Below are 13442 nucleotides of genomic sequence, written 5' to 3'. Positions count from 1 at the left end.
CAGGCACCATGCTGCTCCCACCTGCCAGACGAGCCTCCTCTGCAGAGTAAGGAGCCCTTCTTCGCACCTTACCAACCTCTCCTCCTGGGGCAGGGGTGACTGACTACCAGCAGTGCAGGGTCCCATGCCAGGTTAGCCCAACCTCCTCCTAGAGGCCACAGGCCCTGGAGGTCAGGTGCATCTGCCCCATCCATTCTTCCTGGGTTCCTCCCTGCCAGGACACACCCGTCATTGCCCCCAGAAAGCCCAAGGACACTACCTGTCCAGCTGGGCTAAGTGCCCAAGGGCACCCCATCACCCACTGTGCACAGCCCCTCATGTGGCCCAGAGCCCGCCCCACCCCTATCCTAAAGTCCTCTTTCCTGTCCCCAGGAGTCAGCCTTTCTCTACCTCAGCCACTGGCACCCTGATGCCAGGCTCCCTCCTGAGCCTAAGGTCTGGGAGGTCTTTGTGGAACAGCTCAGCAATTGTGTCGGCTTCCAATCCAAATCCTGTGCTCCTGGCCCCGCTCCCTCCTCATGAGGCCATCTGGGTGAAGGGGCCACCCCCTCAGTGACCCAGGCGCACCATGACACCTCAGCAAGGGGAGCCTGAGAAACCCTGCGGTCAGCTCCAGAGCCTAATTCCTTTTTCTTATTCCCTTAATCTGTCATTTTTATCAGGCGAGGAAGTGCAGCAGTGGAGTGCCGATCAATCTCCACTTTACAGCTGACAGAATGGTGCTAATGACTTATTGATCTCAGCCACCTCCTGCCACCGGCCTGGGCCCAGTGGCCTAGCCCCAGACCTTGCCCTGAGAGGGACGAGGACGAGGTCCCCACCACCCAGACAAAGGGTCCTACCTTAGTGACCTGGTAGGATGGGTAGGGGTTGCTCAACCAGCATGAAGCCCCTGAGGAAGGCAGAGAGCCTCTGGCCAGCAGTACCGCCAGGGCTGCAGCGTCCAGCTGTGCCAAGCCTGGGAAGGGCTGGGTCCACGTCTGCTGCCTGCACCTGACCCTGCACATACCCCTTGGGGACCCAGAGAATACCCCAGGGCTTCCACTTCCCTCGATCTAGTTATTCTCCACAGTGGGAAGACCCCCTCCCCTTTCTCTTGGGGGGTGATGGCTCATCTCTGCCTGGCAGAGGTGCTTGGGAGGGGGTGGCAGGTGGGTCCACAGTGAGACCCATGCCTACGGTCCTAGAGAGGTCCTGCCATGGGGGTCCGGGGCTCATCAGTCCCTGATGAGGGCTGCATATACTCACAGACACACATACAGTAAGGAGATGTCTGCAGGGCCCACCGCGAGCCCAGTCCTCCCTGACCCCTCCTGCTCAGGTGAACACAGAGCTGACACGTGCTCCTGGGGAGGAGGAGGTGAGGACAGGCCGAGGCCTCTACCCAGGGGCTGGCAGAAAGACATGGAAGCTGGTGAGGACTAGAGTCCCAAGAAGAGGGCAGGACCTGGATGAAACCCAGACACAGGACACATGGCACTTCACACAGATCACTGTGACCCGTGAAGTGCTCACATGCGGATCCTGTACCTCAGCAGGAAGACATGAGGGCACTTTGACGCACACGTGTCACACGGGTGTAAGTGGAAGCCCAAGCCTTTGGCCAGGCCCGGGGCACACAAGCACTCAGGCCAGGCACCATGAGGAGGTCTCTGCGTGTGCAGGCAGCAGAGGAGCCCTCTGGCTCTGAATATCTCAATCACTGTGGGACTCTGGAGGCTCACTCGATCGATGGGGCAATTAGATTTTTATCAGCTGCCTGCTCAGAGCCTCTAACTCGGCTCCAGAAGCAGCTGCCCTCCACCCCCAACAGAGGACTACCCAGGCACTGGCACACCTGGAGGGCCTGATGGGGGTACTCAGGGGTCCCAGGATGGATCACCCCCTGCCCAGCCTTCCTGAGAGCTGCAGCCACTGCTGGGAAATTCCTGGGTCTGCCCTGGTCCATAGGGCAGAAAGGGACCCCTGCCAGCTCCTCTCAGCATGCAGAGCCCCCTTCAGCCAAAGCTTAGCAAGCTGCCCCGTCCCTCCGAGCTCTTGTTGCCTCCAGGAGCTAGCCCTCCACAGGGACAGAGCCCCGGGCGAGCACCCTCCTGCCCCAGCCCTCTTCTCTCAGGATGTGGACCCTTCTCTCCCCGGGGCCCTGGCTCTGGGGTCGGTGTGTGCAGAGCGCATCCCTGCCCATCCAGGAGCCGTGCCCAGGTGTACGCCTCCCTGAGGCCTGCGGTCCCTGACTGTCCTGCCTCTATCTGTCCCCGAGAGCAGGGGATAGCTGTGGCCTCTGGCCACTCCAAGCCCACCCCAGCAGCAGCCACAGTGGAGCCACCGCCTCCGCCTCCTGTCTGCCCGGCTGGCTGGGATTAACACAATTACCATCACACGGAGCCCCGGGGGACAGCCGGCTTCGCCACCTCCCGCCTCCTCCTCCGCTGGCCTCCCTGGCTGCCCGCCAAGTCTGCTGGGGGTGGCGGCATCCAGAGCCGCTGAGCAGAGACGCAGGGAGGCTGCAAGGCGGCTGTCCTCACGCTGCTCTGCGCAGCCTGGCAGCCCTGCTTCACCCAGCACTGCCCTGGCTCCTTACCTGCGGCTCCCAGGCCTATTTCCACGCTGCCTCTCTGGAATTCACAGCGGCTCTGATGCTCAGGCATAACGAGGTGGCGGCTGCGATGCACACTGGATATGAGGGTGGGAAGGTCACTGTCCTGGCTGCAGCGAAGCAAGACAGGGAAGGTGAGACCCCTCGGGGCTCCTGGCTGAGCCTGAGTGTGAGCATGCATGGCCCAGGGGACATTGAGTGTGACAACACCTCTTGCACACCATTCCCGTGAGCATCTCCGTCTCCTCGTGGGTGCTGGAGTCTCACCCTGACCTATGCAGGCCCCACCTGGGACCACCAGGACCTGCCAAGTGTCTGCTGAACACAGCAGCCTTGTACTCAGCCCCACTGCTGCTCCCAGGGAGGGTCGTCCTGTGGAGTGCAGGGTTGGCCCCGTCCGGACTCTGCTCTCTCCAGAGAGACCGGCCACTGTCCTTGCTTCTTGCTCTGGGGGGCAGCCAGGTCCCACTAGGGCCGGCCCAAGGCTGCCAGAGAGGACACGTGGACCCAGCCCTTGCTCCTGTGCATATACTGCTATTGCAACTAAAACTTCCAACCACCCACGGACCCTCAGCTTTTTCAAATCCAGAAACTAAGGTTGAGACCAAACTCTGCAGCCAATGAGCTGTGTGCCCATGCAGGGCCATACATGGGCGTGCGCGCACACACTCACACGGACCTGCAGACACACACAGACACATGCACACCGCAGTCACCAGTGTGCCTCTGCTCAGGACACACTGCTCTTCTCAGGGCTCCCCATCAAGAACCTTGGGATAAACAGGAATTTAATTTCATTCTGTCTTTGCTCTTCCTGTTAAATCAGCTCACTGCCTATATCACAGAACCCCAGACAAAAGAGGGAGGGAATGGCCCCCACGGCATTTGCCCTTGGGGTTCTGAGAGCATCTCTGTTAGCACAGAGAAGGGCCCCTGCCACCTCCCAGACGCAGTTGGAGTGGCAGGAAGTCAGGACAGGACAGAAGAGGAGCAGGGAGGGACCCCAGCCCACCCTGCGGCACATCCCTCCCCAGCACCCTTGCTCCCCAGCCCACCTGTAATGGAGCAGCCTCCTGGCTGGGCCACCTCAAGGGGGGCCTCCACCAAGTGACCTGGGAACCAACCTTAAACCTCATTAAATAACCCCCAGGCGCCCCCCCCCGCCCCCGCCGGCCCCGCTCTGGCCGGGGTGGCCGGAGCAGGCTAATCCAGAGCTGGCCCCTAAGCAGATCAGTTTCAGCACCAAAGCCTCCAGGGCTGGGCTCTAGAGCCGCTGGGAGACCCTGATGCAAGCTCTCTCCCCACCCCCAACCCCTCTCCCTGGAGAAGGGAAGCCCCCCCCAACCCCCCGCCATGCAAACAAGAGGGCAGGTGGGGTGGGAGTAAGTACTTTATGGGATTAATTGGCAGCAATTCTCATCCTCTCTATCATCCTCATCAATGCAGGGGGCAGGGGTGGAAGAGAGAAGTGCTGTCCTCAGCATCAGGGAGGGGTAGGGGTGCCTGGTGCCAGGACTGCTGCTGCCCGAGTTCTCCCTTGAGAGAACCTCCTTTTGACGCCCCCAGGACTCCTGCAGGAGGTGGACCAGCCCCCAGAGACTTAAGGTGGGATCAGGCCCGTTCATTTGTTTCCCGTGAATCCTCAGCTGAGTGCTTACACAGGGACTGGGGTTCAGCGCTCACCACCGCCGTGGCCAGTAACTCTTTCAGCTGCTCATTCAGACACTCAGGTGGTGCTGCGGCTCCACGGAGGTGATGCCTTGTGGGAATCAAGACAGCCCACACATCAAACCTCCACTTCCTGCCTTGGGGGCTCGCCCCATGAGCTCCAAGACAGCATGGCCTGGCCCCGGAAAACCTGTGTGGACACTCGGTTGTTCACTGAACAAATTATGCCGGGTTTTATGCAAAGAACCATGAAGAGGGCTTCCCTGGTGGCTCAGTGGTAAAGAATCTGCCTCCCAATGCAGGAGACATAGGTTTGATCCTTGGTCTGGAAAGATCCCACGTGCTATGGGCAACATGTGCCATAACTACTAAGCCTGCGCTCTGGAGCCCAGGAACTACAACTGCTGAGCCCACATGCGGCAGCTACTGAAGCCTGCACACCCTAGAGCCCATGCTCTGTAGCAGAAGCCACTGCACTGAGAAGCCCGAGCGCTACGACTGGAGAGTAGCCTGTATAACCAAGACCCAGCAGAGCCAGAAATAATTAAATAAAATTATTTTTAAAAAAATGTGTGAACCGTCAGACTCTTTCTCCCCATGAGGAGCCCCTCCAGTGCCTGGTATACTGTCCAGTCCTTGTCCATCTCCTGGCCAGCTCAGGGGCCTCAGGAAGGCAGGGCCCACATCTCCTGCCTGCTGCCCTGGATGCACGGGGCTTAAGGGGGAGCTCCAACCCGGCAAGTGGTTATGGCAGACTCAGGCAGACAGAGGGATGGGGGTGAATGCATAGATGAGTGGAACTGAGGGACAGACAGACAGATGAAGACTGATGGATGAAGTCAGGCACTACTGGATAGACAGAAAGGATGGAAACAGCAAACAGACAGATGGACAGAGCCTGAAGGACAGACAGCAGCGTGAGACAGAAAGACACATGGACGGGGCCAAAAGGAGCCAGGAAGAGACAAAGGCAGAGCTGAGATAGGGGTATGTGAAGCAGCTGCGCTGTGGGCTTGGTCAGCCCTCCCTGGCCAGACGCCGGGGTGCCACAGCAGGGCGAGGTGGGGGGCAGATCGTCTGTAAGTCCTGTTGGCTAACCCCCCAATCTCCCCTCTGGTAAAATCCAATCATCGCAGCTGTTTTGAGGGTCTACCACACACTGGGACCCGGCCTCTTACTGTGTCTGGACACCCGGGCCCTCTCCCACATCCCACGGCCAGCTGGGGTGATCAGGGGGCAGCAGGCAGGGAAAGAGCAGCCTGGGATTCCCCTACAGGCCTTACTGACAATTTCTCATGTAGCTTCCCAAGTTAAAGGCTCATAAAATGTCATCAACATTCATGACGGTTCATAAAAATGATCAGTTGAGCGGGCAACTTCAAAATGAGGTGGAAATAAGTTTAAAGACGTTTTCATTGTAATTTGGCTCCAGGACCTAGACATTCTCAGAAGTATAAATAATAACACATCTGGCACAGAGCCAGGCTGTGAGAGGGGCCCGAAGGCACTGGATGCCCACTGCCTGCTCGGCTGGGCCTGTCCTGTGCCTTCCCTGGAAGCCCTGGGCTAAGACTTGATCCCACTGACCAGACACCACAGCCAGGGCTCCACCCTGCCCTTCTGAGATGGGGGACTTGGGTCTCCCCAACACCCCCAACCTCCACATCAGGTCTCCCCATTTTTATCTCCTTACTATGGCTTGAATTTACAGCCCCTCCACGGACTGGAGCAAACCCCCAACCTGCTCGACGGGGCCTACAGCAGGACCTTGTCAAAGCATACACCAACCACTTCTCTGCTCAAGAGCTTTCAGTAGCTCCCCATTGCCTGAAGGAAAATGCCCAACAGGCCCAGTATCTAAGGCCAGTTAAGACAGGCCTGCCAGCTCCCCCTCCTCCCTTCGCACATCCCTTCCCTCATTCCTCCATGTCTGTAGACACTCTGTTTCCCTAGTGAGCTCCTGTGTCCTTCAAGACCCCACTTGCACATCACCATTCTCACATTCTGTTAGGTCTCTGGGAGAGTGGGAGGGGGCAGGCACGGCCTTATCTATGGGCAGATAGGCTCACATGAGAGAGGGGGAGCACACTCTGGCTTCAGGGCTGGGCCCAGAACCCATATCTGAGCTGCTGTCACAGCTTAGGCAGAAGTCAACAATAGACCACGGACCAAGGGGAGGAGGAGGGGAGGGAGGCTGCAGGGATTTAGAGTCAGAACCAGAGGACATGGAGCGACAAGGCTCTGTGCTGCCCGTGCACAACACGTAAGGGAAGCCCGGCCCAGGCCCGGCCCTACCTGCAGGACGTCTCTCGGAAGGAGATGTTCACGTCCCAGTGGGTGTGGACTCTGCAAGGAGAGAAGCAGAGGGTCAGTGTGGCCTCCAGAACTCAGCACGTGGACAGCAGAGAATGTACATGGCATGCCCTGTGTCTGCCCTGGAGTGCCAGCCTCAAGGGAACTGGGCTGGCTCAGAACCGCCTCTAGCATCATCTGGTACCAGCTCAACACGTTGGCGGCTGCAGCCAGGACAGACCCACGGGGCAGGCGCCTGCTCCAGGGCTCACCAGACAAGGAACTGGGAAGGACAGAACTGAGGTCCCACATCTCTGCCTCTTGTGTGGCGCCAGCAGAGCCCCCACTTGTGCTAGGGGTGGGGGCCGTGACTTCCTCTGCATGTGCCTTGTGTGACTGAACCCAAATTCCTAGTTGCTAGAGCTGCTCTGGGGTGCTGGGAACCAGGTCGAGGAATGAACCCCATGGCCACCACCACTGGCTCCGGTGGTGGCCCCTGGGTCCCAGCTGCTGCCAAGCCGCCTCCTGAAAGTGACAGTCACACAGCAGAGATAGGAGGGGTCAAGCAAGCAAACAGCTCTGTGCTGTGCCCACCCTCTCACCCACAGCAGTGTCCCTGAGAAGACCCCCGGGCTGAGGGAGGCTGGTGGCAGGCCCACGCGGTGCTTTCCCTCAGCACAAGTGGGAGTGGGGGCTGGGAGGGGGGCTCTCTGGTGTCCAAGAGGGTTAGGGTAGGAGAAATTAGAATATGCTAAAAGACTGAGCAGGAGAAAGGCCTGGAAATTCTGGGGATACATATGCTATGCTGGACAGACGACAATGGATGGACAGATGGATGGAAAAAGAGGTGAGTGGGCAGAGGGAGAGGCTTCTGCCAGGAGGTCAGGAATGGTGGCCCCAAGCCTGGGGGAGAGAGTAAGGAGCCAAGGCAGTGGCCACTCCAAAGAGAGGGAGTGTGAGTGTCAGGGGTGCTCCCATGAGGATCCATGCAGCTCCCTCCTCCCTGCCTGGCTGTGGTGCCATGAGACTTTCCTCCAAGAGCCTTTCTCCTTCTTCAACCCAGCAGCTCTGACCCTCCTCACATAGGCCACATGGACTCTCCCTGGCCTGCTCTGGCCATGACTATTGGTGGTGCCTGCTCCTCAATGATGCCACTGAGTCCTGGCCTGGCACTCGGCCCCAGGTGGGGGCAAGGCAGGTTCACAGTGGTCCTGAGGCATGTCCCTGGGAGTCCAGGCTTTGTTTCACCTGCGGCAGCTGTCAGCGTCCACGGAGAGGATAGAAGCTAAGCTGGGGCCCTGTCCTCAGGGCAAAGGCTCTCCACCTCTAGGTCTGACCTAGCCTTCCGCCGCCTGAAGTCCCCACCCCCGCCAGAGCCTGCGTGCCCTCCCTTCCTGGTCCCTTTAGCACCTTCTCTTCATGATATGGACATGCGGCTCGTCCTCCTGCTTCAAGCCCAGCCGCTGCCCACAGGCCGGACCACTCCCGTCGCTGTCGCCATCACTGGCTGAGAAGCTGGGGGTAAGCTCCTTCTTCAGGATCCGGGCAGGGGGCAGGGCAACTGTCCTCTTCTCTGCCAGCCGCCCCCGGTTCTGAACAGGGAGGGAGGAGAGGAAGCTTAAGCCAAACCGTGTTGCTCAGCCTCCTGGGCGCCCCCACCTACAGCAGAGGGGCCTCCAGCCCTCTAGGACACTCACAACAGGCCAGAGGCCAAGACAAGAGCAGGGAGGCAAGTCTTCCTTCACAAACCCATCCAGAGACTGCCTTCCACTCCACCCTGATCGGGGCTCAGGAGTAAGCGTATGGGCACTGCCCTGTCCAGACTCCACACTCGGCCCAGCCCCTCCACAGGTGATCGGCCTGTGTGTGGACGCCTGCTGGGGACCAACCCAGCGTTCCCAGCCCCTAAAGGGCTGCGAGCACCCGCAGGACGCTGTGTGTCCTGACCCCGTGCAGTTACCTCTGCGTGCATGTCTGCCTGGCAATCCCACTCAGACTCTGTGTGAACCCCTACCCATGCCAAGCCCACTTTCGATGCTTAGTGCCAAATGAAGCCCAGCTCAGGGGTGTCTGAAGCCTGGAGTCTGGGGCTGACCCCTTGTAAATTGCAGACCTTTGGCTCACAGGTCGTCTGGCAGCCAAGGCCCTTTGTTCTATGCGCCCTGGTGGGACTGATCCCCTTGGTCAGGAACTACGAGATTCAGGGTTTTTCTACGAGGTGCACCTTTCCCCTGCTCCCAGTGTGAGCAGGGAGCAGAGCCTCCACAGAAGGGCCCAGAGCCTGCAAACATGCTGGGCCAGGGCCCTGCATAGCATGGCACCCGCTGGTGTCTGCAGGTCCTGCCACCCCAGGGAAGAAGAGCTCCCGTTTTCTGGTGGGCTGGAGGCTTTTTCTTATTTATTAACTACTGGTTCAGGATGGTGGCAGGGACCTTGGAATTATCTAATTCTCTCTCATCTTTTCAGTGACTGAGGCCTTCTAGGACTCCTCCCTCCTGTGGCCAGGATAATTTTGTCCCCATTATACGCAGGAGCTTGGGGAGGAAGGTATCCAGGGGGGTTTCGCCCCTCCCCACAGAGTGTCCCCCTGGATCTGAAGAGCAGCAGTGTGTGGCCGCCACAGCCCTATCCTCCAGAGAAGAGGTTCTCTTCAGATCCAGACCAGCCTCACCTCCAGACACATGGCCCACCCCAGTCCCAGATTTGGGCAGTGCCCCTGACAGGGTCAGGGAGCCACAGTCTGCCACACCTGCCCTCACAAATCCACCCAAGAGGTGTCCCATGGTCCTCTCTTCAACACACCCAGTGAGAGAGTGGGCAGCACTGGGGAAGGTGGGTTGGAGGCAGCAGTGAAGTTGCGGGTAGGCCTACGAGATGAAACGGGGGCGCCCCTGGCCTTGGCTCCAAGCTATACCAGTGACAGCAGAGCTTCAGTGAGGCAGGGAGGCAGAGGGGGTGACTAACGGCCCCATGCCTCTTCCGGCCAGGCTCTGGGGGGCAGGGTTTTCAGCAGCTCTGGCCTGTCTGGAGTGTGCTTGGCTGCAAAGCCCCTCAGCTCTGCCCTTCTCTAGCCTGCTGTAGGCCAAGCACCAGGACCTCCTCTCCTGCCTTTCCACTTTAACTAAACTATTCTCTGAAGAAAAAGTTTCCATGCACTTCCCTTTACTTCTCATCTGTGGGACAAGGATGAGGAGAGGGAAACAGAGCAGTGAGGCTGCCACTTGGGTAAGGCCATACCAGGTACAGTGGCCTGGAACAGCTCTGGTAGTGGGGAGTTAAGGAAGAGGGACCAGGATGAGCAGTCCTGACCTGAACCAAGGACAGGGACACATCTGCCTCCCACATACACCAGAGACCTCAGCTGCTGACCCTTGCTCAGCACCCAGATTTAAGAAGTGGGTGCTAAGCCCCTGTCCCAGCCAAGCACTGGCTCCTCAGTCCTTCCTGTCAAGAAATGTCTTAGAGGGGACTGATGCTGGGCTCAGTCCACCTGCCCACCCCCTCCCGTGGGAGACCTTCAGAAAGGGATGGTGGGAGGGTTCCTCCTGCCTGAGCAGAGGCCCCAGACCAGCCTGAAGGGTGTCCTCTCTGGCACCAACTGCTTGAGAAGTGAAAGGGAGTTCGGCTTCCTGCCCCAGGCAGGTGTGGTGGCTTTCAGCAAAGGTAGGCTGCCTGCGCACATGCTCTGTCTGGGGGGCTCTGCATGCAGGCTTGCCTGTGAGTACAATGAGCTCGAGCCAGACAGTGTGTGGGGTGGGCAAGTGGGGAGGCTCAGCTGTGTCCCCTTCCCCTGGCCAACCTGTGTGTCTTTACAGGTTTGTCTGTGGCTTCCTGGCTTGCCCACCCCCACGGCCCACCAGGAATCCAAGACTTCCCCGCCCCCGCCCTACCACCAGTCCAAAGTAAACAAGCTGAAGGCTGCCTGCAGGGTCCTTTCAGGCCTTCCTGGCAGAGGGGGCTGCTGAGTGGTGCCAGGAGCCGTGGTCCTCATGGGCTCTCCCCCAGGAGCTCAGACTGTCCCTCTCAAGACAAGATTTTCAGATGGCGCCTCCAGCCACTGCTGCCTGGAGGGCATGGAAGGGGGAAGGCAGTGCTTCAGGGCAGGCACAGGCCCCAGCTCTCCTGCTCACCCCAACCCCCAGGCTAATGAGGGCTCAACAGACTTCTATACTGGGCTGGAGGCCCCACACCAGCTTCTAGCTGCAGTTCTCTTGACACCAAGGCCCACACTGCACCTTCTGTGCCCCAGACCAGGCTGTATCCTCAGACATTCCTGGACATCCCTGGTCTTGTCCCACAGGGCTCCAGCCCTAGGCATCCAGACATGCAGGTCACTCACATCCAAGCCTGTGGCCACCCCAGAAAGTCCATCCAGGCTGGCCGACACTGTCACATCCTGTAACAAGTATCCCCTTAGGACCAGCTCCTCTCCCAGGCTGGGCCAACTGACATGGTGAAACTGCGCTCCCCCCACACCCCACACAAGGCAAAGGTGTTACACACCTGTAACAAGGCAAAGTCCCCAGGCCCCGATCAGATGACACTGTCCAGGGAGGAGTCCTTCACACCATGGGCTGTCCCCAGGACCTCAGGAGAAGCAGCTCCCGGGCTCCCAAAGAGACGCTTTAGGATAGGCAGGACCCTGCTCTGAATCAAGGGGGATGGGGTCTGATGCCCCAGCATACCCACCAAAGCTGTCTCCTCTATTTGCCCCTGAGGGCTCCCTCCTGCCCACTGGCAGAGTTGAGGTTAGGACTGATTCTAGAAAACATAGGCCAAGCTCCGCAGCGGAGAAACAAGCCCTGAAGCCCCAGGTTTTCTCCCACATCTCACCACCGGGGAGGATATTCGACAGCCGGGACAGTCGCAGATCGGAGGATGCACCTGAAGGATCCCCTTGGACATAAGCGTCTTCAGACTTTTCCCTGCGAGGAGAGTCGAGGCAGGACCGGTAAGGGAGCGGGGCCGGGCACAGGTGGGGCCGGGCACGCGGGCATGCTTCCGGGGCGCTGCCAGAGGCAAGGCCGGGTTCCCTCCCGCCACGAGTATGAACACCCGCCTCCGTCCAACTTCCGAACCCACACCCGGCCTCGCCGCCCACCCCACCCTCGCAGACGTCGCGGGGATCTGCAGAGCTCGGAATTCAAGATCCGGCGAGCGCCCTCCCCTGACGCAGGGCGGTCTCTCCCCCCTCCTCCCCAGCCTCCGCGCGCCCCTCCTCCCGCGCTCCACCCTCTTCAAGCAGGTCCCCGGGAATCCGGAGCTGGACCGTGGAGGTCGGGCCCGGCGCAGGTGAGCGGCGCTGTCAGGACCCGGGACTGCGCTTGACCCCGCGGAGCAACGAGCCCCTGAGTCGACGAGCGTGACTGGGTCCCTAACTTTCTAACTATCCCCCACCCCTAGCCTGGCGCTCACCCCTTCTCCCTCCGCATGCCCGCTCTGGCGCCCACACGTCGCGGCCTTGGAGCCAGACTCCTGCGGGAGCCCTAGAGACTGCTCCCAGCTCTGCCGCCACTCTGCTCCGCGCGCGCTCCCGCCCCGACGCGCGCCCCCGCAGCCCCCACCTGCCTGCGCCACCCGTGCACCTTGCCGTTCTCTCTACCAGCGCGCGTCCGCACCCGGCCTCACTTGTGCCCCTCCACTCCCGCCAGAACCCGTGGCTCCTCAACCCCGGAGGGGAGTATCCTGCCGAGTTGGCCTCCCGCCCGCTCTCCCGAGTTCCCGTAAACTTCCCCGGAGCCTGAAGGCCCAGGAATCCCGCAAAGACCTTCCGGGCAGAAAAAGCCGCCCGCTCCTGCGGCCAGCGCTGGGGGGGACCACGGAGGCCGAGGGCGCTCAGCCCGGGTCCAACAAGGCGACCGTGCTTGGGGGAAGGGGGTGTCCCTGCGGCGGCCCCAGAGTCGCAGCGCCCTCTCTAGGCAGAACTGGAGTCTCCCAGGTGGCAGACGAGGGGGATCCGGACCCACGGGTCCTCAGGGAGCAGAGGGGAGGGACCGGAGCGGTCCGCGCCCCCACGGCGGCCGCACCTTTGTGGCGGATGCTGCGTTTCCAGTCCTTGGCCGTCTCGCGGCCGCTGACGAACTGGAACTCGTTGGGTGTGAGCCACTCGCCGCGGTGGCGGATGGACGGACCCTTGCTGCCCTGGCAGAGTTTGCGCACGTAGAGCAGCGCGCGGTTGGCGCCGCACTCCACCTCGATGCAGGGCTCGCCGTTGTCCAGCAGCGGCTGGAAATCCGGTGCCGCGGCCGCAGTGGCCGAAAAGCGCTCGAGGGCCAGAGGGTCTCTGGGCAGGTGGAGGTGCGGGGCGGCCTCATGCAGGCTCAGGTAGGCGCGAGGGGCACGGAGCGGCGGGGCCAACAGCGCCTCGTAGCCCGCTGTCGCGGCTGGTAGCGAGGCTGCCGGGGGCAGGGCGGCCGCGGCGGGTAGTGGCGCCAGGTAGCCAGGCAGCGGCGGCAGTGGCAACGCTGCCAGGGTCGGGTGGAAGGTGGCCAGAGCCAGAGCGAGGTCTTCGCGGCCGGGTAGCTCCTTCTTGACCGCCGGCATGGTGGGCCTGTGTTCCTGCAGCCTGGCCCTCCGCCGCCGGCGCAACTTGTTCCGGCCCAGGCTGGAGTTGGGTCTCGAGGGCCGGGGCTCTGGAGCCTCCCGGCTGCACACCCGCCCTCCCCGCTACTGCGCCCCGGCCGGGCCACCTCGGACCGCTGCCCGTCCGGCTGGCAGGGCCTCTGCCGCCCGAGACATGGTGCTGCCGGAGCTCTATCGATCCCTGATCGACCTGCCCAGCGCCGCAGCTCCAGGGCCTTGGGGCTCCACTGGGCGCTGGGCCACCTGCGCCCGCGCCCCCTGGGGCGGCCGGGCGCCCGGCTCGCTGCTGCGCCCGCGGGGCCGA

At 61.1% G+C, this 13442-nt stretch overlaps 1 protein-coding gene across 1 annotated transcript in view; it reads right to left on the bottom strand.

Annotated features, from left to right (window-relative positions):
- SAMD11 (sterile alpha motif domain containing 11) overlaps positions 1-13442 on the bottom strand; it is a 19756-nt gene extending 6314 nt beyond the window's left edge. Inside the window, exons 1-5 of the mRNA XM_070384983.1 lie at positions 12583-13442; positions 11390-11481; positions 7967-8148; positions 6560-6610; positions 2582-2706 (exon numbers count right to left, since the gene is read on the bottom strand). Coding sequence (XP_070241084.1) covers positions 2582-2706; positions 6560-6610; positions 7967-8148; positions 11390-11481; positions 12583-13099 — 967 coding nt within the window. The 5' untranslated portion in view covers positions 13100-13442. The remainder of the gene's footprint in view (positions 1-2581; positions 2707-6559; positions 6611-7966; positions 8149-11389; positions 11482-12582) is intronic.

The sequence above is a fragment of the Bos mutus genome, chromosome 16 (genome assembly GCF_027580195.1).
Source record: "Bos mutus isolate GX-2022 chromosome 16, NWIPB_WYAK_1.1, whole genome shotgun sequence".
In the NCBI taxonomy this organism is placed as follows: Eukaryota; Metazoa; Chordata; class Mammalia; order Artiodactyla; family Bovidae; genus Bos; species Bos mutus.
The sequence above is the reverse complement of the archived record's forward strand: the minus strand, read 5'-3'. Positions and strand labels throughout refer to the sequence as shown.